General features: G+C 40.0%; 1 protein-coding gene across 3 annotated transcripts in view; it reads right to left on the bottom strand.

Moving 5' to 3' along the window:
• The window catches only part of dmd (dystrophin), a 226826-nt gene that overhangs the window by 22606 nt on the left and 181299 nt on the right, over positions 1-22921 (bottom strand). For 2 of the 3 annotated variants that reach the window (XM_072368727.1, XM_072369462.1), the window contains 8 exons: positions 14832-14893; positions 12163-12237; positions 9766-9967; positions 9586-9671; positions 6605-6762; positions 4128-4294; positions 2562-2673; positions 558-694 (listed from right to left, as the gene is read on the bottom strand). In XM_072368727.1, the coding sequence (XP_072224828.1) occupies positions 558-694; positions 2562-2673; positions 4128-4294; positions 6605-6762; positions 9586-9671; positions 9766-9967; positions 12163-12237; positions 14832-14893 (999 nt within the window). Of the gene's footprint in view, positions 1-557; positions 695-2561; positions 2674-4127; positions 4295-6604; positions 6763-9585; positions 9672-9765; positions 9968-12162; positions 12238-14831; positions 14894-21054; positions 21131-22921 lie in introns of those variants that run through there. The other variant, XM_072369897.1, reaches the window with a different exon arrangement.

The raw sequence follows: 22921 nt of genomic DNA on the forward strand, positions 1-22921 counted from the left end.
AATCCCAAACATATCTACATGTTGTCCAGGAGCAGGCTCATCACGACGGGTAAGGTATCCACTGCTTGAAGGTTGGAAATGTACAGGTCCAACAGACATAATTCCTTTGAGAAGCTCATGTAAAAATCTACAAAACGGTACTTTAATTTCCTCCAAAGGCATGTTGAGGCACGTTCTAAGCAATTTGATGCACTAATTAGTGTCTATAGACACACACAGAGCCCTTTGGACTGCGTTATCTGCAGTGGAAATAGTTGTGGCTCTTATGTCTCTTATGTGGCTCGAGCGTCTTCGCACTGCAAATCTTTTGATTGATCTTTTTTGTGTTTATCAATGTTTGTGTAAAGCACTTTGCTATACTCCGGTTGTTTAAATGTGCTGACCATGCATCAGCTTTCCGGTGTCAATGTACAAAGTGAACGTGTCCAATGCTGATTTTAATAGAAAATAAGCAGTTTTAATCGAACAGGTATGTTTGTTGGGGTGGGTGCTAATCAAACAAGCTCATTCGAGTTCTTTTTTCCCTGATTGTTCTTGTGTATGTGCATGAGGCCCACGTTTCCATGTTGTCTCCTTCTAGGATGGTCTGAACGGGCAGATATCCCATGCGTGGATGTTTAGCGAAGTAGCGCTTGGTCCTGAACTTGTTCTTCAGCACCTTGGCAAAATCTCTGACATCCTCCCCCGACGTAGTCTGGAGAGATGGACCAAAAAAAAACACAAAACAAACAAACAAACAAAAAAAAAACTTTATTCACTTCATGAAAGTGGGACACACACTTTTTATACTACTTAATTTAAAGCTCATCTGACTTTATTCGTAGATCCAGTAAGTGAAGTTTATGCCTTCATAAACTATGTTGTCCTGTAAGTGTTCCATTATGGAAAAGGTCATGCTTCCTTAAATTGGTTTGGAGCAAATTAACTAGCCTGCAAAGATTTTAAATGTCTAAAACCAAACCTCAATGAAAAATTAACAGCACCTTTGCGGTATACGTTGTTGAGAGAACTTTGCCTTCACAACTTTGCTTTTGCACCCTTAATCTAATGCTGAAGGACTCTTAAGTTCTAAAGAAGATGTTATTGGTCGATCAAATACTGATTGGTTAAAACTGGGTAACGTTGACAACTGATTTCATAACAAAGAAGATGAGGTGGCAAAAAACAATGACAGCTGCACTGGGCAATCTTCCCTCTTAGTGGTTAGTTTCACTTCATCACAAAGATCTTTGTTCTTTTGAATTCTATCATTTCCTAAATCGAAAGGACCAACAACAGCATCAACACAACCAAGAGCAGCCCACAGCTCTGCTTGTTTTAAATATTTCTGATGCTGTTGCTGAGTGACAGCAAAACGCTAGAACACGCAGATGTTTGTTGGAGAGGCACCGATAGAGAAATGTTTAAGAAAAAAAGAAATAAAAATAATACTCTTCTCCCCCCCAAAAAATAAATAAATACTGCAACAACATAATTTCCCTTTGGAATGAATTTAATATTTCTTATTTTATTTAATCTCATTTCTCATTTGCACTAAGGTCTTGCTTTCAGATTATTGCTTTTATTCTCGACAATCTTAAAAAATTTAGGTGAGATGTGCTCAATTAAAAAAGAAATTCAAATCTGCAACATGACAAAAGCATTTGTTTTTATGCACATTTTTCACAAGCATTGACATTCCACCCAAAAGAGAGAAGGCCAATGATTTTCCAAATGTGTTCTGACAAAGTTAATAGTTACCTCACTTTACTGATTGAGCCGCTTAGTGAAAAAACGGTAAAAACCAGTTAAGAAAAATGTTACCGTAGAGGCCTCTCTCCATTTACCTGCCATGTGTAAACAGTGTAAATAGTTTAGTTTATTTTCATCTTGTTGTTTGTTTGTTTGTTTCCTCTTTGTTATGTAGACCACACTGCCAACTTCTGGCTACATTACATGATGATGTTCATTCACCCCAAACCAGATAAACAGAACCCATTCTATTCAACAAAATGCTATACTTGTCAATTGAAATTCCTATGCAGCTAAGTGGAAAAAAAGTTAGCTTCAATTCATTCTAACCACCGCAAAGAAACAAAATATCAGCATATACAGGGGAAATTAACAGTTTGATTATATGGCTGGTTGCATGTGATTTGCTGAATTGTTGCATCAGGACTGCATGCGCATACTTACACGCTGCAGTGTTTCTGTAGTGCAACTATGGTCATCTATGGTCAGGTTTGCCGTTGCTAACATTAAGTCAATGTGACAACCAAGAAAGGTTTTAGCTGCATACTACTGCTAAGGACCACTTCTCCCTGATGCTTGCGCTCATGCATGAAAATAATCACAACTCCAAAGCACGGGATGGTGCATGCCAGCAGCGTGGCTCAAGTCAAGGCTGAGCCACGTCACAAAGCTGGTCTGGAAGCTCTAATCTGTTAATGTGGGAGCTGAAAATCACGATGTTCAGCACATGGTGAAGCCAGTTGAAGTCTGGCATCTTAAAATTCACATCTTCCCCTTTCATTTACATTTTATCTACACGTTACAGGTCAAGAATGTCTACAGTCTCGTACCGGAGTGCAGTACTCGACCATGGGGTATTGCATCTTGTGTCCCTTGGCAACACGACCAGAGAAGAAGCAGCTCTGGCAAATGTCGTAGTTGAAATGTTTCAGGCTCCGATATCTGTCGAAAGTCAGAGACAGAGAGAGTATAATTAACTGGGGAGGAAGGGTTTTGGAAAGCAGAGGAATAAGGAGATTAAGAAGGAAGAAAAAGATGAAAAAAACCTCCATAAAATAAGAAAAACAAATGAGGATCAATTAATGAAGAAAATTTGCCAAAGGCCTAATTGAGATATTTAATTTGAAGTTCTGGATTCTTTATTTAAATACATCTCTGCTCTTTCCATGGAAGGCCCACCAACAGCTCTTTAAAACACCTCAAAAGGAAGAACAAACAGACGGACAAAAACATTAAAACCGTTCGTTGGGTCTCATCATTATCTAAATCAAAGGTGTTAGAATAGAATTCCTACAAAACCCTTTTGGATATGATGGGAAAATTCTGGTGTGAGCTAAAGAGACTCTCTCCGACCTTGTGTATTCATTCAGATAGAAAGAGCTGTACTGATAATATAAAACGTATGTGATTACAGCTGTGCGAGGGACTGAAGGCTTTACGTAATCAGGGGCAAACGGATGCTCTTTATCTTTGTCTATCACACACCAGGATAGTCTTGAAATGTTTGCTAAGGTATAAAAGGTGTCCGATTTATTCATTCAGGGAAGCTTCCCCGTTATAGAACCGATTGTCATTCTGTGACGCAGAATGTCGAATAAAAAAAACTTGCTGATTGATTTATTGCATAAAACTCTGACAGGTTAAAAAAAAGTATTTTTTCATTTGATTTAATTAAATTTTTTTTTCAACTACAGCTGTATTTTTGTCATTTAATGCATATAATCACTCAAAGGTACAAGTGAGCTGTTTTTCCTGTTCATGCAGTATTTGACTAGGGTGACAAATTGCTTCAGACTCTGGTGACAGAGAATAATCTGACTGATCCGACTGGTGGAAAGAGGAAAGAGTGTGAGCCTGCATGGTTCTTTGTCTTGTTTGTCTCTGTGTGGCCCTGTGATGGACTGGCGACCTGTCCAGGATGCACCCTGCTTCTCGCCCAATGACAGCTGGGCTAGGCTCCCTGAGTTGGATTGAGTGGGTGTAGAAAATAGATGGATGGATGGGTTTCCTGGAGGCGTGCACTGACCAGGAATCGTACAACTGATCTTACATATTAAGGGCAGCAAAAATACCATATATACACATACATATGTAATCTGTGACTATGTGCAATATATAAAGCCTTTGATATAATATGAATTACTTTTTTTTTTTTTTTTTTTTTTTTTTTTAAAATTGGTCACTTACAAAAGATTAAAGTTGATAAAATAGAACAGATTGTCTAGAGGTACATAGAAACAGACCTGTGCCAAATGAATAAAACAACTTTTTAAATGTAAAAAAATAGATCAAATAGATGTAGGTGAATAAAACTATGCTCTGTGCAGATCCTGGGTGCAATACTGACAAAAAATAAATAAATAAATTAACAAATAAATTGCGTCTGAGGATCTGACCTAAAGCCAATGATGGGGCACTCTTTGCAGATGTTGCACTTTGCTTGGTGCTTGGCAGTTTCAGCTGCTGCAACCCGGTGCAGGACGGGTAACCACACCATGGACTGAGGCTCCAGGCGCATCCAGTCCAGAAACATGGCGGCCTCGAGCTCGGGCTTGTTGTTGGCCTAAGAAAGAAAATTAAAAGGATTTTCAGAAAGCTGAAATCTAAGAAGATCTAATCCGCTGCAAATAGGGTTGTAAAATGACTGAATCAATAAAAAAAAATAAAGTAAAATACTTCTTTCTTTTATTCATTGATTCATTTTACAACCCTATTGCAGAAGACAGACGTATATATACAGTATATACTTTATATTGCCAAAAGTATTCGCTCATCTGCCTTTACACGCATATGAACTTAAGTGACATCCCTTCTTAATCGATAGGATTGAATATGACGTCAGGCCATCCTTTGCAGCTATAACAGCTTATAGCTCTATGCACTATGCGCCTCAGCATCCGCTGACCCCGCTCTGTCATTTTATATGGCCTACCACAGACATGGGCAAACTAAGGCCCCCGGGCCATATACGGCCCGTTAGGCTTTTTAATCCGGCCCACCGAACTTGTCCAAATTATAGTAAAAACCCATGGATGTGTAAAAACCTCATGCATTTCCCTTTCCCTGCAATACCCTCGTTTCCCCGATAGATGGCGCACTATTGTAGACACATTGACTTTTGTTGGGAGTGTAACTTTCCAGCTGCCATTTCCCCCCCTTCGGTAAAAATGAGCAGACCAAAGAAAAGAAAAGTGGACGCTGAGTGCCGAGTGTTTAAAAAGGAGTGGACAACAAAATATTTTTTCACTGAAGTCCGATCAACGGCTGTATGTCTGATATGCCAAGAAACGGTTGCGGTTTTCAGAGAGTACAATATCAGCCGTCATTTTGCCACAAAGCATGCTAACTACGCTAGCAAGCAGTCAACACAAGAACGGGCGGCTACTGCTCAGAGGTTGGCAGCTAAGTCAAAAGGTTTGCCCACTCCTGGCCTACCACTTAGTGGCTGAGCGGTTGTCGTTCCCAATCACTTCCACTTTGTTATAACACCACTGACAGTTGACTGGAATATTTAGTAGCGAGTAACGACTGGACTTGTTGCACAGGTGGCATCCTATAACGATGAAGTACCACGCTGGAATCCACTGAGCTCCTGAGAGCGACCCCTTCTTTGACAAATGTAAAATGGTGCATCAGTATTACATACATACACTCCAGGCCTACTACGACTGGTATAATAAACAGGAAATGTTTTGTTTTTTTTGCTGCTCTAAGATTTAGTATATGTGAAAAAAATGAGAAAAGTTTGAGTTGTGAAGCGAGTAAAATGTTGTTTTAAAGAAGCGTAACTCAGGATGAAAGCCAAATCTTATCTTATCTTATCTATTTTACATTAAAGGTAGTGTAAATAGAGGGGTTGCTTTTTCAGAGGTGCACCTACTAAATAAAGATGATTAAATTATCCCCCTTTGGCCTCTTCAGCCTAAAGTCTGTGTGACTACAATGTACACATCCAGTTAATTACTACTCTCTCCCTAACAACAAGACTGCATGTTACAATACTATGAAAGGATGATATTACACTTCATCCTGCAGTGGATCAGAATTTACAGATAATCAGTTTTCCCAATAAACTGTATTTAGTTTGGTTTATTTATTACCCACAGAGTGGTCTGAGAGTAAACTCCCCACTGTTTGGCCTCTGCAATCGCCAGTTCTTAACAAAAATCAATCATCTCTGGTTACTTTTTTTAACATCGAGTAAGAAAACTGCTTCAGCTTTTATCTCTGAAGGAACTGTAATAAGTTCAGCTGGAGGACTTGAATGAATTAAACCCTACAAGCTATTGTCCAAAGTCTTAAGACCGTATCGCTCAGTGTACTGAACCATTTACTGCCGCAGAGGACGACCAACTCAATATGATTCAGAACGGTGTGGCACTGGTAGATTTGGACTTGAGAACTTGAATGTTTGTTTCTGATGGTTCGGATGCTGTGTTGCCGGAATGATTTCTGCTAGTAACTCTGGTACTTTTTAAAATCTTCTATAACGCGTAACCATTGCAGCAGGAAAAGTCGCCTGCATCTCAAAGCAGCTGACTGAGCTTAAATCACTTCTTTCCTTAAGCATCACAGGAAGTCTGAGATCGCCAGAGAATGGAAGAGTTTGGAACCCCTTACGGGCAACTTAACTAAATTCAGTGCTACCAGTCGGGTAGTTCTTATGACACAGCAAAAGGAACAACACCACTGAGACTACTGTGGAAAGCATCTACTGCCCTGGACAATGGTACAATGGGAAATGGGAGGGCAACTACACAATAACACAGAAAACCGCTGCCTTAACTGTAGACGTGCACTCATAATCAGACCTGGAAGTAAGGTCACTACTACTTCAACAGATGAATAAAAACCCTTTGAGCGTGTGACGTACAAACTGGAAGCAGCTGCGGACAGAGGGCTCGATATTGGAGCCGCCAAAGGATGCGACCTCGCCAAGCTGCCGGGGGATCTGGATGGAATCGTAGAGGAGAAGACCTAAGCGCCGCTGGTCACAGAAGCCTGTTGCGCTGGCGACCTGCCGGAACAAAACTGGAGAAGGAGAGGGAAAGGGGAAAGGAGAGAACATATGAATGACGAAGGCCAAAAAAAAAACTATTTTTAGTTTGTTTGTCATGTGATTTTCAAATGGAACCAATGCACTTTGTTATCGTGATTAGAAAGACAAAAGAGGCTAATCCGAGCGCAAAAGCTCTCAATGTGGGATGGAGGGTCAAATTTTGTCCCCGAGAGATTTTTCACAAACACTTTTCTTTAAAAGCACCTCTACTTTTTTCTCTAAATATCACTTGTTGAGGAATTGAGGATCTTTGAAAGAAGAATTGATGTTCACCCCTCTTGACTCCGGCCACCTCATTTTGAAAATCGTACGCTTGTTTGATGACTGTATAATGGCACAAACTGTGACGCTTCGGGATGCTAGGGGAGAGGAACTGGGTTTGGAATTGCCTGAATCTATGTGGGATGAGTGCCTGGCTGAAATTCATTCTCGCTCCGTAAGCAGCAGGCACCAACTTATACAATTTAAGGTTGTGCAGCGCTTACATTATTCCAAAGTTAGGCTGCATAGGATCTAGGGCTGAACGATATGGCCCCTTGATTAAAATGTGTCCGGGATGGTATTTTAGAAAGCTTGTCCAGCGTCCGAACCATTTTTTTAAAGCCCTCTTTCAAGACTGTGTACATGAGTATGTTTATGTTCATGCATTTAGCAGACGCTTTTATCCAAAGCGACTTACAGGTAGGCAGGTAGGGTAAGGGGGTCTTGCCTAAGGACCCCAACTGGAGGTAATACCTGTCATGCAGGGGATTTGAACCCAGGTCACCAACATGAAAGTTGGCAATCTTACCACCACACTATCAGAGTCCCTGGACCCTGTCTTTTGCCATGCAGTATGTTTTACTGCAGTATGTTTTACTCAGGAGGAAGAGCAGTCGCCCACCAATCGGTGGTTCGCCTCTGGCTTCCCCGGGCTACATGTCGAAGCGTCCTTGGACAAGACACTGTTATGTTATGTTTATGCACTTAGCAGAGGCTTTTATCCAAAGCGACTTACAGATAGGCAGATAAGGTAAGGAGGTCTTGCCTAACCCCTACTGGAGATTGTACCTTTCATGCAGGGGATTTGAACCCACATGAAAGGTGGCAATCATACCACTACACTATCCAGTACACTGAGCCCCGTGTTCCATCAGGGTATGAATGTGTGTATGAATGATTAGAAAGCACGTAGTTATGTGTAGTATACTTAAGACGTGCTGTATGAGTGTGTGTGAGTGGGGTGAATGTGGCATGTAGTGTTAGAAGCGCTTTGAGTGGTCAGTTAGACTAGAAAAGCGCTATACAAGTACAAGTCCATTTACCATTTAGCGTCTGTAATGTCTTTATGTCTGGTGGACATCGACTCGTACGGTGTAACGCTACTGAACGCACCAGCAATCGAACTTTGCTTGGGCTTCTTTTGGGATGACAGAGAAGTCCCCCGGTGTTTCTCTCATAGCAATACACTCTTCGTGCAGCACGCGATGGTGATGTTTGAGGTGGTGAAACGTGTTTGTTGTGCTATCTTAACAATTTTCGCCAAGCAAGACCTGCACAACACCTCGCTCGGGTTTATATGATCCTTTTTAAAGCCAAACAACCTCCAAATAATGGAGGAGGATTTATGTTTTGGCACCAAATCAGATTCTTCACCGCCACCGGCCGCATTATCTTCGGCACTCATGTCACTTTTTAATTTCCCCGCTGTGCAGGTAGTGTGTGGTCGGCTTCACCTGTCGATCCACAGCAAGCATGAAATAAGGTTTGTGGTTGGCTGGCCTTAGCGGTGCATTCAAGGGCAATCGTAAAAATGATGTTTGTTGTGACTGCCAGAGCTGTACATGCAGGGCGAGCGCGGGGGGAAATCTATATCGTTTATATCGTTGCTTTTTCGATATTAATATCTTGAATGTTCATATCTAGATATAGATACGATAAAGATATATCGTTTCACCAATCTGTGACGGGTGTAGAATGGTTCTGTTCCTCATTAACCGGCTTTTGGTGTAAGATATTAGACTGGTACTCTAAAGCCTACAAAATGCTTCTTAAGCCTGATGCAGGGACTGGCTGTTTTCAGCATTTCACGGACCAGCGAGGATCATCCTGTGATAATACGGCAGCCTCTGGAGCTAGGTGTGGTTGTTGCCAAAAGACTAATTCTAAAGGAATGGAAATCTTCTACTGCCCCCTCCTTTTTGATGTGGGTCACTGAGATGATGTCACAAACAGAGAGACTCAGATCTTTGAAGACTTGTTCGATGAGAACTTTTGCCCGTGTTTGGAGTCCGTTTATTCCTCACTCGGAGGAGATCAAAATAGGATGAGGCGCAATCCCACGCCTCAGTTATTGTTGTCCTTCTCTCTCTCTCTGCAATGCTTTTGCCTCACTGGCTAATTATGTTTATATACGTGTCTGAGCCGCTGTATGTTTGTTTGTTCTGTTGTTGTTTATCTGAAAAATTATAAATAGAATATATATAAAAAAATTTAAAAAAGAACTGATGTTCACTGCAAATGTTCGCTGAAAATAAGTCAGTTATCATGGTGCATTTGTGTGCTGAAAGTTCTACGCTGCATAGCTGCTTTTATTTTCTGCATGGCCTGGGACTGGCATCCAGAATGCTTGTGATCAGGGCAGGAATTTCACGAGGGCCACGGACCTTTGGCCTCGTGCCCTTCAAATAAATATCTGCCCTGAGGCCAAACTTATAGGCTATAAGTGGTTATTTTGGGGGTAATGTTCGACCAGGAGTTGGCGAAGGACTGAGCATGTGCAACGAGCGCTTTTCATCTAAATACTAAATACTTACATCTGTATTTGTCCTCCAGGTGAGCCTTGCAGAGTGAGATTATTCCAGTTTTGAAAGACAGGGTCCGGATCTTTCCACTGCGTCCACTGGCAATTAAACAATTCAACACATCAGAGTATGATACATCTCCCTGGTATAAGGAAAACTCTCGTGACGTAAACCCGACTGTGCTTTACGTACGTGTCGTAGACATTAAGCAGCCAGTTGAGACACATGTCTACGGACAGCGGGACATTGACCAGGTGAGAGTGGCTCTGCTCTAGCTTCTGGTACAGGCTGGTCAGACAGGTGACCAGCTGGGAGATGTCCAGCAGCTGCTCGTTCTGCTTCAAACTGTGCTGCTCAAACACTTCACAGGCGATTGGCATGCTCAGCAGATCCACTAAACACAGAGAAAAGGCCAAAGGTTAGTTAGCTGGAAAACACACACACACACAAAGGCTGTTCAAGAGTCACAATATTCATCTTTACCGTTCATAAGTCAGGGTTGGGGCTTAATTGGACGGGTCTGACGGAGTTATTATGTCATTTGTGTGTAAAACAAAGCTTGGATTTAAATGTACAGAAACATGCACGACAATTTTTTGATTTGATGATGACGGAATAGCGGAATTGGCCGATCAAAACGGAAAAAGGAAGGCATGTCTGGAGAAAACTGCACGGAGGAAAGCAAATCTGGGTGGCACAACAAGCCCCCTCCACAGACTGAGCCCCTCCCCCCTCAAAACTATGTAAGCATGGCGAAGCGGCTGCCCACGGCTCTGTCTTTGACGTCGAAAAAAAACTCAGAAACTCGGCACTAACCCTTCAATACAGAGCCGAGCAATACCAAAATGACTTTCATGTGACAGCTGAACTGTTGTTCTGCAAATTTTGCACTCAATTGACAAGTTACTAACTCACAAAAAGACTAGTTCGTCCTACAGCTTTAAAGGAAAGTTCAGTTTTTTTAAAAACTGGACCTTATTTCTAACTGTAAATACGATCATTTACTCATTGTTAACATTTTGGTGTCACTCAGAGTATATATATATATATATCCACGTATATTATAATGGGAGTAAACGGGGCAGCCTCTAAATAAGGCACGCAACTCGTTTAAAGCGGCTCTAAGTGACTTGTTTAAGTTAAATTTGATAAAGTTTAAAATGTTTGGTTGTTGTTTTTACAATTTAACTACAGTTTCATTGCTTGCTGCTTGTTTTTGATGCATTTTTTTATCAACTTTAAATTGAGGTTGATTTCTATTTAATTTGTGTACATTTTAGTCATTTACATTTAAAAAATACAATGTTTTTGGTAGTAAAATAAGAGTAAAAGGTAAAAAAAATTATAATAATAATAATTCAAACGGAAAAAAACTGAATTTGGGAAGAAAAATAAAACAGCTTTTATAGGGCCCTACTTTCTCTCCGCTGGAGATCGTTGTACATTTAAATATAGCTGAATTTCACCTATAAAAGGTGACTTTGTCAGATGATGCAGTGGTTATAAAATAAGGATTTTGTTAAAGTGGGGTGGCGGTCTTATTGACATCAGACCAACATCTCCAAAGGATTCATTTCCATCTTTCTCGCCTCCATCTGTGAAATTTTTGGAATTCTAGTCAAGCGTACCCTGACCTTTGCTCATGTAGAGCAGCGCCGTAGGACAGGAAAGCATGCTGGCACATTTGTGCCTCTCCCCAGACTTTGTAGAACTCTCCCTGGTTTATTTCTCTCTCATGTCTGCCCACTGCCCAACAAACTGTTCCTCTGCAGGCTTTTCTTAAAAATACATTACAGCTACATACAGCAGCCCTGGGACCGTTGGGCTAGAATGCTTGTTTAAAAAAGAATGTCTTGATTTGTTTTTTTAAAGCATCGACAGAGTCAAGTGATCACAAGTAAAGTGGTAATTCATTCCACTTTCTTGGTCCAACAGCTTGGAAAGATCTGTCTCCTCGGGTCCTAAAGCGAGTGCGCGGGACCATCAATAGATGTTGATCAGAGGATCTCAAGCTACGAGCTAAACGCATCAGGATCCTCGCAGTTGAATTTCATACAAGCTGTAAACGAGTCAAATCCTTCTCTCTTAGACAGGTGAACACGCCGTTACAGTAGCCTAGACGGGATGAAATAAATCAAGATTATTTTTTAAGAGATGATAGGTCTTAGTTTGGAGATGTTACCCAGCTAGAAAAAAGCAGGTATCCTACCACAGGTGTTTTTGCATTTGATGGAAAGAGAAACAGCCCTGTGACCCTGAATTTGATGAAGCGGCTATAGAGAATGAATGTATAGAAAGAAGCGTATGTAGCAGTGCTGCAGGGTTTGATGCCCAGAGGCATGACTACTTAGCTGTATGAAGAGTGATTGTATACAATGGCAAAAGTTTGCACCAATTATTACAGCTTACATTTATTAGTTATTTCGATGAAAACCACATGCCTAACTTAACATCTTCCCATTCCTACAACCAGTGGCAGCCCTGTTAAATGTGTTGGACACTGGACGAGGGCAGGGATATAGATGCATACCATTTATACACGTAAACGACACATATTCCTGTCCACGTATGCATGGAGAGTGTACTTACAGCAGAGAGCTTTCTGCAGGCGTCTGAGCTTCATGGCTGTGCGGTAGGCTGAGAATCGGACATTGTTCAAGTCAGCTGAAAAGCAAAAACGGGAAAAGAAAATATGGGGTTTATTATTTCAAACAGACCACCGCATTCCTCTCAGTTATACCATCATTACAGACAAGGCGGTGTCTGTGTGGACTAATCTCATTTGTGGCTCCACAAGCTACCAAGTATTACCAGAGCAGCAGTGTCTATCTTTAAGAATCTCTGACTCTTCACAAAAAAAAAAAAAAAACTCCTCTTATAACACTTCTAAGACCCCTATCACACCTAACCTGCTCTTTGTTGGACTTCTGTGCAACTTCTGCCAAAACTTACGTCATTTAGATAGATTTACATTGATTTAGCGATCAATGTATAGAACAGGAGTTCTTACCGTGCTTAAGCTTAAATATTGCTCTCTAATTTGTTAGGTGCTTTGGGTAAAAGTGTCTGCTAAATGACTTCATGTAAATGGAATATGAATGTTTTTTGTGCCAGTACTGTGCTACTTCATGCTTCCTTCAGGCTTAACAAAAAAGCTGTTTCAACTCCAGTGATACTCAGACGAGAGGCTACACTGTAAAATATGTTACTTTGGACACATTCCACTACTTTCTATTGGGGGTAGAAATAAATCTTGACACAAACAAAGACACTTTTTACCTCAATATAATATACCAGACATGTTCTCAAGTCTTTGTGTTCGAGTCCAAGTCAAATCTCAAGTCTTTGAGGACCTATAACAAGTCAAGTCTCAAGCTTTTGACCCAAGTCCAAGTCAAGTCTCAAGTCTTTATGGACCTATAACAAGTCAAGTCTCAAGTCTTTATGGACCTATAACAAGTCAAGTCTCAAGTCTTTATGGACCTATAACAAGTCAAGTCTCAAGTCTTTGTGGACCTATAACAAGTCAAGTCTCAAGTCTTTATGGACCTATAACAAGTCAAGTCTCAAGTCTTTGTGGACCTATAACAAGTCAAGTCTCAAGTCTTTGTGGACCTATAACAAGTCAAGTCTCAAGTCTTTATGGACCTATAACAAGTCAAGTCTCAAGTCTTTGTGGACCTATAACAAGTAAAGTCTCAAGTCTTTATGGACCTATAACAAGTAAAGTCTCAAGTCTTTGTGGACCTATAACAAGTAAAGTCTCAAGTCTTTATGGACCTATAACAAGTAAAGTCTCAAGTCTTTATGGACCTATAACAAGTCAAGTCTCAAGTCTTTATGGACCTATAACAAGTCAAGTCTCAAGTCTTTGTGGACCTATAACAAGTCAAGTCTCAAGTCTTTGTGGACCTAGAACAAGTAAAGTCTCTATGGACCTATAACAAGTAAAGTCTCAAGTCTTTTGACCCAAGTCCAAGTCAAGTCTCAAGTCTTTATGGACCTATAACAAGTCAAGTCTCAAGTCTTTTGACCCAAGTCCAAGTCAAGTCCCGAGTCTCAAATGACAGAAGAAATTGTAACCTATATTACGTTTTAAATAAACACTTGGGCAGCTAAACGTGGATAAGAACTTGTCAACCTGGAATTTTATCAGGTGTCCCTGAAATTGTAAAAGTAGGCTATTTTAAAACAGCAATTAGATTAACGTTAAACTACATCCACGTAGACTTGGCTTAGCAATTAATTTGGTAACTCTTAACCGAGGCTACATAACTAAAGTCCTTCCCAAATTTCACAGGCTGCTGCAGATTAATCAGCAACGCCGCGTAGTGAACAATGAAGATATAATCTGCATATAGTTTCCAACGCGGTTTACTTTGATTAGTTTGCTAGCGATACCCGTCTATACGCGCCAAGTTTCCCCTTCACATTACAAAGAGACTGACCTATCCTTGTGCGTTTTCAGGCGCCTGATGAAGTTGGACGTAGTTGAACTGGCATCATTTATCCTAATAGCACACACTTCACACATAACCAAATGTGACAACATATGGCACAGTTCCAGATGAGCTTGACGCTGCCATGGTTACAGTAGTTTTGATATCAGCATGCATGAGGCTACGTCGCGCTCAGCCTGCCATCAGCCTCGTCATACATCGGAATGAATTAAATAAAGATCAGAAACAATAATTTCATGAATTGAAGATTGTTTACGAGTCCCGAACATCCATTCCAAGCCAGGTCTCAAGTCTTTTGAGCGCAAGTCTGAAGTCAAGGTTCGAGTCTGTGTTTGTGTGAATTAAGTACGACTCGAGTCGAGTGCACTGCAACTCGAGTCCCCATCTCTGTCATATACACACAAAATGTTCTTAAAGTAACATGAGATATATATATATATATATATTTTTAAGTGGTTTGGCTCCCCCTACAGTTGTGGGATTTAACACATCTGTCATAAAAACACATCTCTGTATGAGCCTTGCACATGTGCGAACAAACCCGCTAATTTGTTGTTCTGTTAAAAAGGCCCCAAAGACACTATCAAGAGCCAGGAGGGCCAGGGCAGTTTCAGACACAGGAATGTGCATAACAAAGGTCAGTGTATTTCAAAATGAGTCAGAGTCACATGGATTTAAGGTTCACAAACTTCTCTAGTGATGTTTTAAGTGTGGACCTGACCTTCCCTGCTGTAAATTTACCTTTTCCCTTTGAGGACCAAAGCATCCAATGTGAAAAGATGCTCAATTGCGTCTTACCTAGAGATTGGTAGAGCTCAGCCATCTTGGGATGGTCCCAGCATGTCGTCTGGGTCTGGTGGCTGGAATGTGACAAAAAGGATACACAACATTTAAATGCCAAGTTGAACTTACAGCCTCTACCCTCTGCTAAAACAGATTATTGGGGTTGGCTGATACATCAGTCCAAATGTTAGTATAGTGTAGGTACCCAGATCGGTATCTGTAAAAATTTGCTTAATGGCTGGTAAGATTCAACTTTCCAAAAATTACATCCATGTCGAACAAAACTGTACAACATAAAAATATAGAACTTTAATTAACTTTGACCATTAATTCTAACTAAGAATAACTGAAATACCTACATGTTCTGAATTACCTACTCTATATAGTTTTATTACCAACATTCCAATGAAAATGTGTATTCATATATATTATCACTCTATGACAGGGGTCCCCAAACTTCTTCTGAAGAGGGCAGGTCTATCTTAGCTGAATTTTAGCCCATTCAATGTAGACTATTGTTATTATTTATGTTAGGCTACAATCAGGTTAAAATGATAATAGCATAGTATTAAATGGAAATAACTGAAATCACACAATAAGAATAACATTCATGATATTAGATAAAATCCTGTTGAAGCATTTAAAAAAAAAAAATCATATTTTATTCCAACATTTGTGAACTCAAACAATTCTTTTTGGCATAAGAAACTTCAAAGAGTGAACAACAATTAAGAACATTTTAATGCCATATAAAAGCATGACTTAGAATTGCTTTGTTTTGACATTTGTCAAACTTCTTTCACATTGTTAATCAATAAATCAATAGGCCTGCATATTGCAAAACTTATTTTGCAAATAATGAGTCTAATTTACTATTACTCAGCTTATTTAACAACGCAATGCTTTCAAACATTTTGCAATGTATGTTTTAATAAAAGCTTGAAGAAAAAAAAAAGCTTTTATTTTGACAAGGTGAGGAGCTCTATTTTTGACAAAATACTGAGGTGAGAGTAGTGTGAACGTTATGTTATGATGACTGCATAGGATTCTAAATACAGTGGCCATAAGAGGACAACAAGGCGTTTATTTTATTACATTTGAAGCATTTGATAAATAGGCCAGAGTCCGTCTCTGAAAAAGGCTGCGCAACAGCGCCAAAACCTGGCAGTGGTCAAAACAGGAATGACGCCTGTATGGATGGAATACATTACAGACGTATTTTAGAGGGCCATAAAATATGACGTGCTGTAGTTTGGGGACCATTGCTCTATGGAATTAATGCTTCAGTTATTACTTAAATATACAGAAACAAGAGACAGAAAAATAAAAATAAATGTATACGACACATTAATAAACAAATACAAAATCAAATCAAACCCCAACACCATCATACATCATAAGAATTATATAATTTGTACGTCTTGTACTTTTTAAACTGTATCATGTTTGAACGTTGCAACAACTCAACTTTTAAACCTTTAACTTTTAATAATTAAACATTACAAACTGAAACCCAAGCTCTCCACAACTGCCCTAACCCAATACATTTTAAACTAAAAATGAATCTCAACTTTAAAACTTAACCTCCTCTTTCACCATAAACACTTTGAACAATAGCTGGCAGTGAATCGGTCGTTAACTTTCAACATGATTTGTGCAGTTTGAAATTCTACTTTGTACAACATCTGGCATAAATGATCCTAATTGCTCCATTTTGGCCAATGATCAGGTCATACAGTCATACAGTGAAGCTTTATTTGTCACAAAGGGATTGTTGGGCTATGAGTATTTGAAAACTACTATAATCGTTACTCCTATCTCCTATCTGCTGACAGATGTATACTCGGGTGTCATTTTCACTTACAAATAATGGATATATTTCCGTTTGCTTACCTACAATAGCAACCATACTTGGTCATTTAGGGTTAGATGAGGTGAGATGTGATATTTTGCTGGCTTCATGTCGGGCTGGCTGTGCTCCTTGAGCTTGCATGTGTGAGATTAGTACGACAACAGCTTGCGCAGTTTTTCCAAGATACTTGTGTCTTTTCGTGTTAAACGCCACCGTGAATAAGAGGTGACGTACCCGGGCACTTTTAGGTTCGAATTACCATCGAGACAGTTCACCTGTGTTATTCTAGAGGCTTTTTATATATTACCTGGCGCTGCTTTCGACACAGGCTGTGCTGTCATAGGCTCAGTTGTTGCCAGGCTACAAACACAACATTCCAATGCATTCATGGCAATTTCAACCAAGTCTGCTCCACTATAGAAAACAAAAACTTGGATTTAGTCCATGCTAGACTGCAAATTGTGGGGCAAAGTCAGATTTTGTCTCTTTACACCAAACAAACCCAAGTTCTACAGGATGAAATCAAGGAGGGCCAAATGTTCTGCCACTGGCTGTAAATGGTGGCTAAGCTGCCATGTAACTGAACTGAATGTTAAACAAAGCACATATGAATATGCTTTAAAATAATACATGTCATTTTTATTTATATTCTTAATTCACGTAATCACAACTCCTAAAACGGACTGCTAGCAAAACACTTGCTGGAGCCAGTTGAAGGCACGGTACATGTGCACCTGTGAGGCCACGACCAGGTACCACCACCACCTCATTTTAAGCCAGGACAAACCCTGCTAATGTATATTTACTGTTCGCTTCCACCAACTCCTATAGTGTTAATATTTTGTTGTCGTTTATTCTTTATTTTTAATTTTTTAAATGGTGCTTCACTGCTGCTGGACCCTTAATTTCCCAGAGGGAACCTCCCGAGGGATCGATATAGTTCTATCAATCAATCTATCAACATTTGAATAACAGAATCAAAACCAATTTACATTTTGGACTAAGAGAGAAATGCGCAGGTAGCGTATATGTATCCAGACACCTTTCTGAGCTGCAGTTTTGGGCTTTTTTCTCCGTTTCCTCTGAGCTTGTCCTATTATGGTCTGATGTTTAAGTTCTAGGGATGTGAAATCCCTAGTACATAGTTAGATCAAGATCTTTTGATCGTGGCCACTGTCGATCGCCGATTCAATCGCCTGAGAGGACGGACGCAGCTAAAAAAAACAACAACAACAACAAAACAACCTCACCAGGTGCTGACATGGCCGACAGCAATTTAGTGCAAAAAAAGGAATGCTAAAATCGGCTATTTGGGCATTTTTCAGGTTTTTCCCGGATGTCAACAGTGAGCCTAAAGACCTAACGCAGACTATTTGCACAATATCCAAAAAATGTGTGCCTGTGAAGGATAAGCAGACGATAAATTTATTTGGGCACGTACGAGTTCATCACCCCTCCGAGGATGCAAAAATACCCCCAACCACCGCTGCGAGATCAGCTGCTGCGGCCGGATTGATCACAAATGCATCTCGGCAGCTTTTGTATAATCAACCAAATACAAGGAAGGCAGCGGAAGATGAGCCCAGTGTACAACAGCTGTTGCAAAATATCTGGCGAAGGAGTCGGTCCCACTTCGGACAGTTGAGAGAGAAAGCTCCTGGACGCACAATATGAGCCGCCTGGCAGGGAATATTTCACGGAGACCGCTATACCAAAACTATATGATCAGCTGAGAGGGGAAACCAGATGCAACAGGGTGTAATTAAGAGTTTAATATTCACTCCTCAGTTGCAGAGATCAAAGGGCTCTGTATACAGACATGTTGCTCCATGGGAAACATTTTTAAGTACACAGTAAAGCACAGGTTCGAGAGATTTTTTCTTCCAACATTTTATGGCATTAAATTAATTCAAGATCGCCTTAAAGATTTGAAAAAAAGGAAAAAGATCAAGATCCTCCCTTTGATCGCCGATAGATGATCCGATTGAATATCACTCCATCCCTACGACGTACACTGTAAATACGGAAGAATTTAATTATTTATATGGTTATTTGCGCTTACATGTTTACCAATGTTCCAAATAATCGATCTGTTGTTTTTTTTCTGTGTTAAAGAGAAAGTTTTCATCAAGACCTGTTCAAAAAAAAAAAAAAAGAAGCTATTTGTATTTAAAAGCTATTTAAAGATATTTGTTATTCTGTCAAAATCTCACACCAGCCATGCCTAGTCTGAACCAATCACTGAAAGGTTGCTGCAGAGATGGTTTCCTGGGAACTCCTACTCTGATATGAGCTAAAAAGTTCATTTTGATATGCAAAAAAAAACCCCCGAGGACATTCCATCTCTAGGTCTGTGTATAAAGCACAGAAACTGTAGCCAATTTAGTTTATGGTATTCATTTTATAGGCTTTTTGTGTGGGTGGGAATCATTGGCGATTCAACATGACACTGATTGAGTTAATGAAGGTGTGTGGTGATTGGTTGAACACACCGGAGCAACACCATAAAAGGTCATTACAAGAAAAAAAGTAGACACTAATCAAATGACACCCATATACAGTGTAGTTCCTAAAGATAACCTCTAAAATCTTATAAAATCTCAGTGAAAAGATAGGAAGTGCTTAAACTGGACTTTCAAAATGCAAGTAAATATGTAACCCTTTTAGTTTTTAACTGTTTGGTTAAAATGCAACTAATAAAGGGCGTGTGTGTGTGTGTGGGGGGGGGGGGGGGGGGGGTGTTCCCCTTAAATATCAATGGCAAAGTTCAGGCAATTCAAAAGCACCTTTATGTTGTACCAAGAGGCAGTTTAAACACCAAAAAGTGAAGCCAGAACAGCAAAGGCTGTAATTGTTCCCATAACAGTTTCTAACTGCTGGAATTTATCCCTAAAAATTAGGACCAGATTAGGACTAAACAGATGTGGTGATAGCTCGTGATCTTCAGAAACCAACAGAACACACACACACACACACAACCTCTAACATGTCTGAGCACATCAGCACAAGATGAAGCAACTCATTCAATCTCTGAGTTTGTGTGAACCCGGTTTCATTCCCGCGATCACGTCCTAATCAGCCAGCCTGCATCCTTAAGATTCATTTAAGTTTTTATGTGCTGTTGGTGCAGAATAACCAGATTCGTGCTAAGATCGTGAGGAGATCGAGACCTCCATTGAACAGTATATATTGCATTTAAAACGTGGGCGTTCTTTCGCCACCGAGAGCAACATTGCAGATAATCGAAATTACAGGTGCACGTATGAGGCTGGAGCTCAGGAGGACGCACAGCTGCACAGCTGCACAGCTGCACGCCTACAAAGCTGAAGATGAGCGCTTCCACTCCCGGCTCTTCCTAAACGACGTACGTATTAGGAACTCTGTAGCCTGTACGGACGTGCCGTGTGAGTGAATGTCGCGTGAAAGCGCTTTAAGCGGTCAGCGAGGCTACAAAAGCCCTATACAAATACGGTCCATTTGACGTTACCTTCCTGCACACACCGTGCAAAGCGCACTAATTTGCACATGGGCACTCTGGCCCGCTCGCGAGGCGACCAGGTGTGCACCTTCCAGTCAGCGTTTGGGACTGCAAAGGAATGTACCACCGGTGCATTCATGCTTTTTACCTATTAAAGCCATTTTCTCTTGCTCAGGCTCAGCAAACGCGTTTCGTGAGAGAGCACGCAGGCATATATAAATCCAAAATTAAAACGCACATGAGCTGGATACATATCATAGCAGCAATGAGCTGTGCTTTCTGGAGTTTGATGCCCTGCTTTGCAGATTCCGTTAGCTTCGTTTCATTCCAATATGGCAGCAAGAAGCCAGAAAACGATGAGGAGACAGGGGAGGAGGGGGGCCGGGAGAGTCTCACTAACCGTACACCTCGCCTGGTTACTCGTTAAGATAACGACAACTTGACATTACTTCCCTTTTTCATTGGGAAAGAAAAAAACAGCCTCTGCTCCCTGTAAACGACGTAATAACGCAAGCGTTCAGTCGAAAATCTTTCTGCTGAGCGATTTATGGTCGACCAAAAATCCATTATGTATGCTATGCTACATTAATACGAGAAGTATATATTTTTTGGGATATTTACAGTCAGTATCATCCTAAGAAATTAAAATAATGCTGTCCATATTCCAGAATGTGTTAACTGTGTCCTATTTTTTACGTCCCGTTTCAATTATGTGGAGTCTAAGCTAGCACATTTTCAAAATAAGTGGCTAATGTTTTGGGGTTTTTTTGCAGACTGACAATATGTCAAGCTCCCTGCCAGCAGTAACAACCCCACTGCCAGTGTGTTGCCTGTTTGAACAGATTTTCTGCATGACGAACACAGTGAACACACACCAGAAACATTCCCCCGGCCCTTGTAGTACTCACTTTCGAAGCTGCTCCCGCATCGCCGCAAACCAGAGCCCTCCGAGAACGGAGGAAATCTACTGATTCGAGGGGGGGGTTTTTTCAAAAAAAAAAAAAAAAAGAAAAGAAAGAAAGAAAAAAATAAATCCAAACGCCGACTGTTTCCGTGATCCAAACAAGTGTCCTATATATCACCGGAGAGGAGTCGTCGGAAGCTACCGTGAGGCGTTTGTGTTCCTCGGCGTGTTTTGTGGATTCTTCCTCTCTGCAAGTAGCAGCAGTGGGATTGCAGAGGCAAGGCATCAGATCAGTTTTTTTTTTTTTTACGGGAATACAGGAAAAGCTATTTCCACCTAACAATTCAAAATAAGAGCTTACTTTTCAGCACGGCGGTATGGAGGAGTAAAAGTGCCAAAAATAAATAAATAAATACATCATCATTTAAACGTGTCATTAATTAATTAAAATACCAATTAATTTTATGTAAAAAAAAAAACAACAACAACAACATACAATTATTTCACTATTTAATTAATTATTTCAGGTCCTTGTATTGCAGTGCATCATTCATTTATTTTATCTGTCAAACGCCAATCAAAGGCAGTGGGCGGGGCTAACGCTAATCAAATCTGATCCATTGCTTTGGTCTGGATCTGAAGTAGCATGCCTGGAGAAAGACGATGGAGGACCTTGATGAACTTTCTCGGGAGTAGGTGAGAGACATTTTAGAACTAGCAGAAGCTGCAAATTAAGTTTTGTTTGATAGAGTATCTAAACCAACGTAGAGGTGAATAGCGCCTCCCAGTGTATAGGAATGTGTTCACAAGCTCTGCATCGGTCTGTTATCTGGAATCGATTTGGTTTGACTTGATGTGCAGGGTAACCAATCAGGTGTTAGGAATCAGCCCACTGACTTTGATGGGCGAGTTTGACAAGTAACTTAAATTAATTATGCACTGCAATACAAGGACCATGAAATAATTAATTAAATAATGAATAATCATATGTTGTTTTTTTATTACTTTAAATTAATTGGTATTTTAATGAATTAATAACACATTCATATAACTATTTAATGATTTATGTATTTATTTCCAATTTTAATCAATTAACGACACATTTAAGTAAATATTTAATGTAGTATTTATTCATTCAATTTTGACACTTTTACTCCTCCATACACGGGTACTGTGCTGTTTTCTCCATTATTTTTCAAAATTGAAAACGAAAACAAAATCAACAACAAAAAACAAAAAAACCCAGCACATATATTATTTTTGCTTTTTCAATATTTTTGATATCTATCTATCTATCTATCTATCTATCTATCTATCTATCTATCTATCTATCTATCTATCTATCTATCTATCTATCTATCTATCTATCTATCTATCTATCTATCTGTATTATATTAGTTTCAGGGTTGAGAAGATTTGCAAGAGTCACAACTTAAGTGCAAAAGTAAAAAACAAATTGAGTTTTGCATTATTCACTTTAGCTCTTTGGCTTTTGGGAGTTTGCATAGAAAAATCTCAAATTTCAATTGTGTTCGTATCTCTGACAAACTACCACAGAAATGGTGAGAACAAAACAACTTAGTAAAGAAAGTAGATAGAGAAAAGAAGGATACACTGAAAGAGAAATTAGAAAAACGCCACCTATAGTGTCCAACAAGAAGTTCACTTCACTCTGAAGAGACGAGAAGAAAGTGGAGGTTATGGTGGAAAAAGGTCTGGAAGAAAGAGGGTTACTATAAAAGCAGAGGACTCACATATCATGTTCGCCAGTGAGATAGATCAACTCCACAAATAAGGGAGAAAATCAATATGACAAGGTCAAAAGCCATATCTCCGACAACTGTGAAAAGGCGTTTGAGGAAGGCTGGTCA

The sequence above is a fragment of the Leuresthes tenuis genome, unplaced genomic scaffold, assembly GCF_036924035.1.
Source record: "Leuresthes tenuis unplaced genomic scaffold, fLeuTen1.0.hap1 SCAF_1, whole genome shotgun sequence".
Taxonomy (NCBI): Eukaryota; Metazoa; Chordata; class Actinopteri; order Atheriniformes; family Atherinopsidae; genus Leuresthes; species Leuresthes tenuis.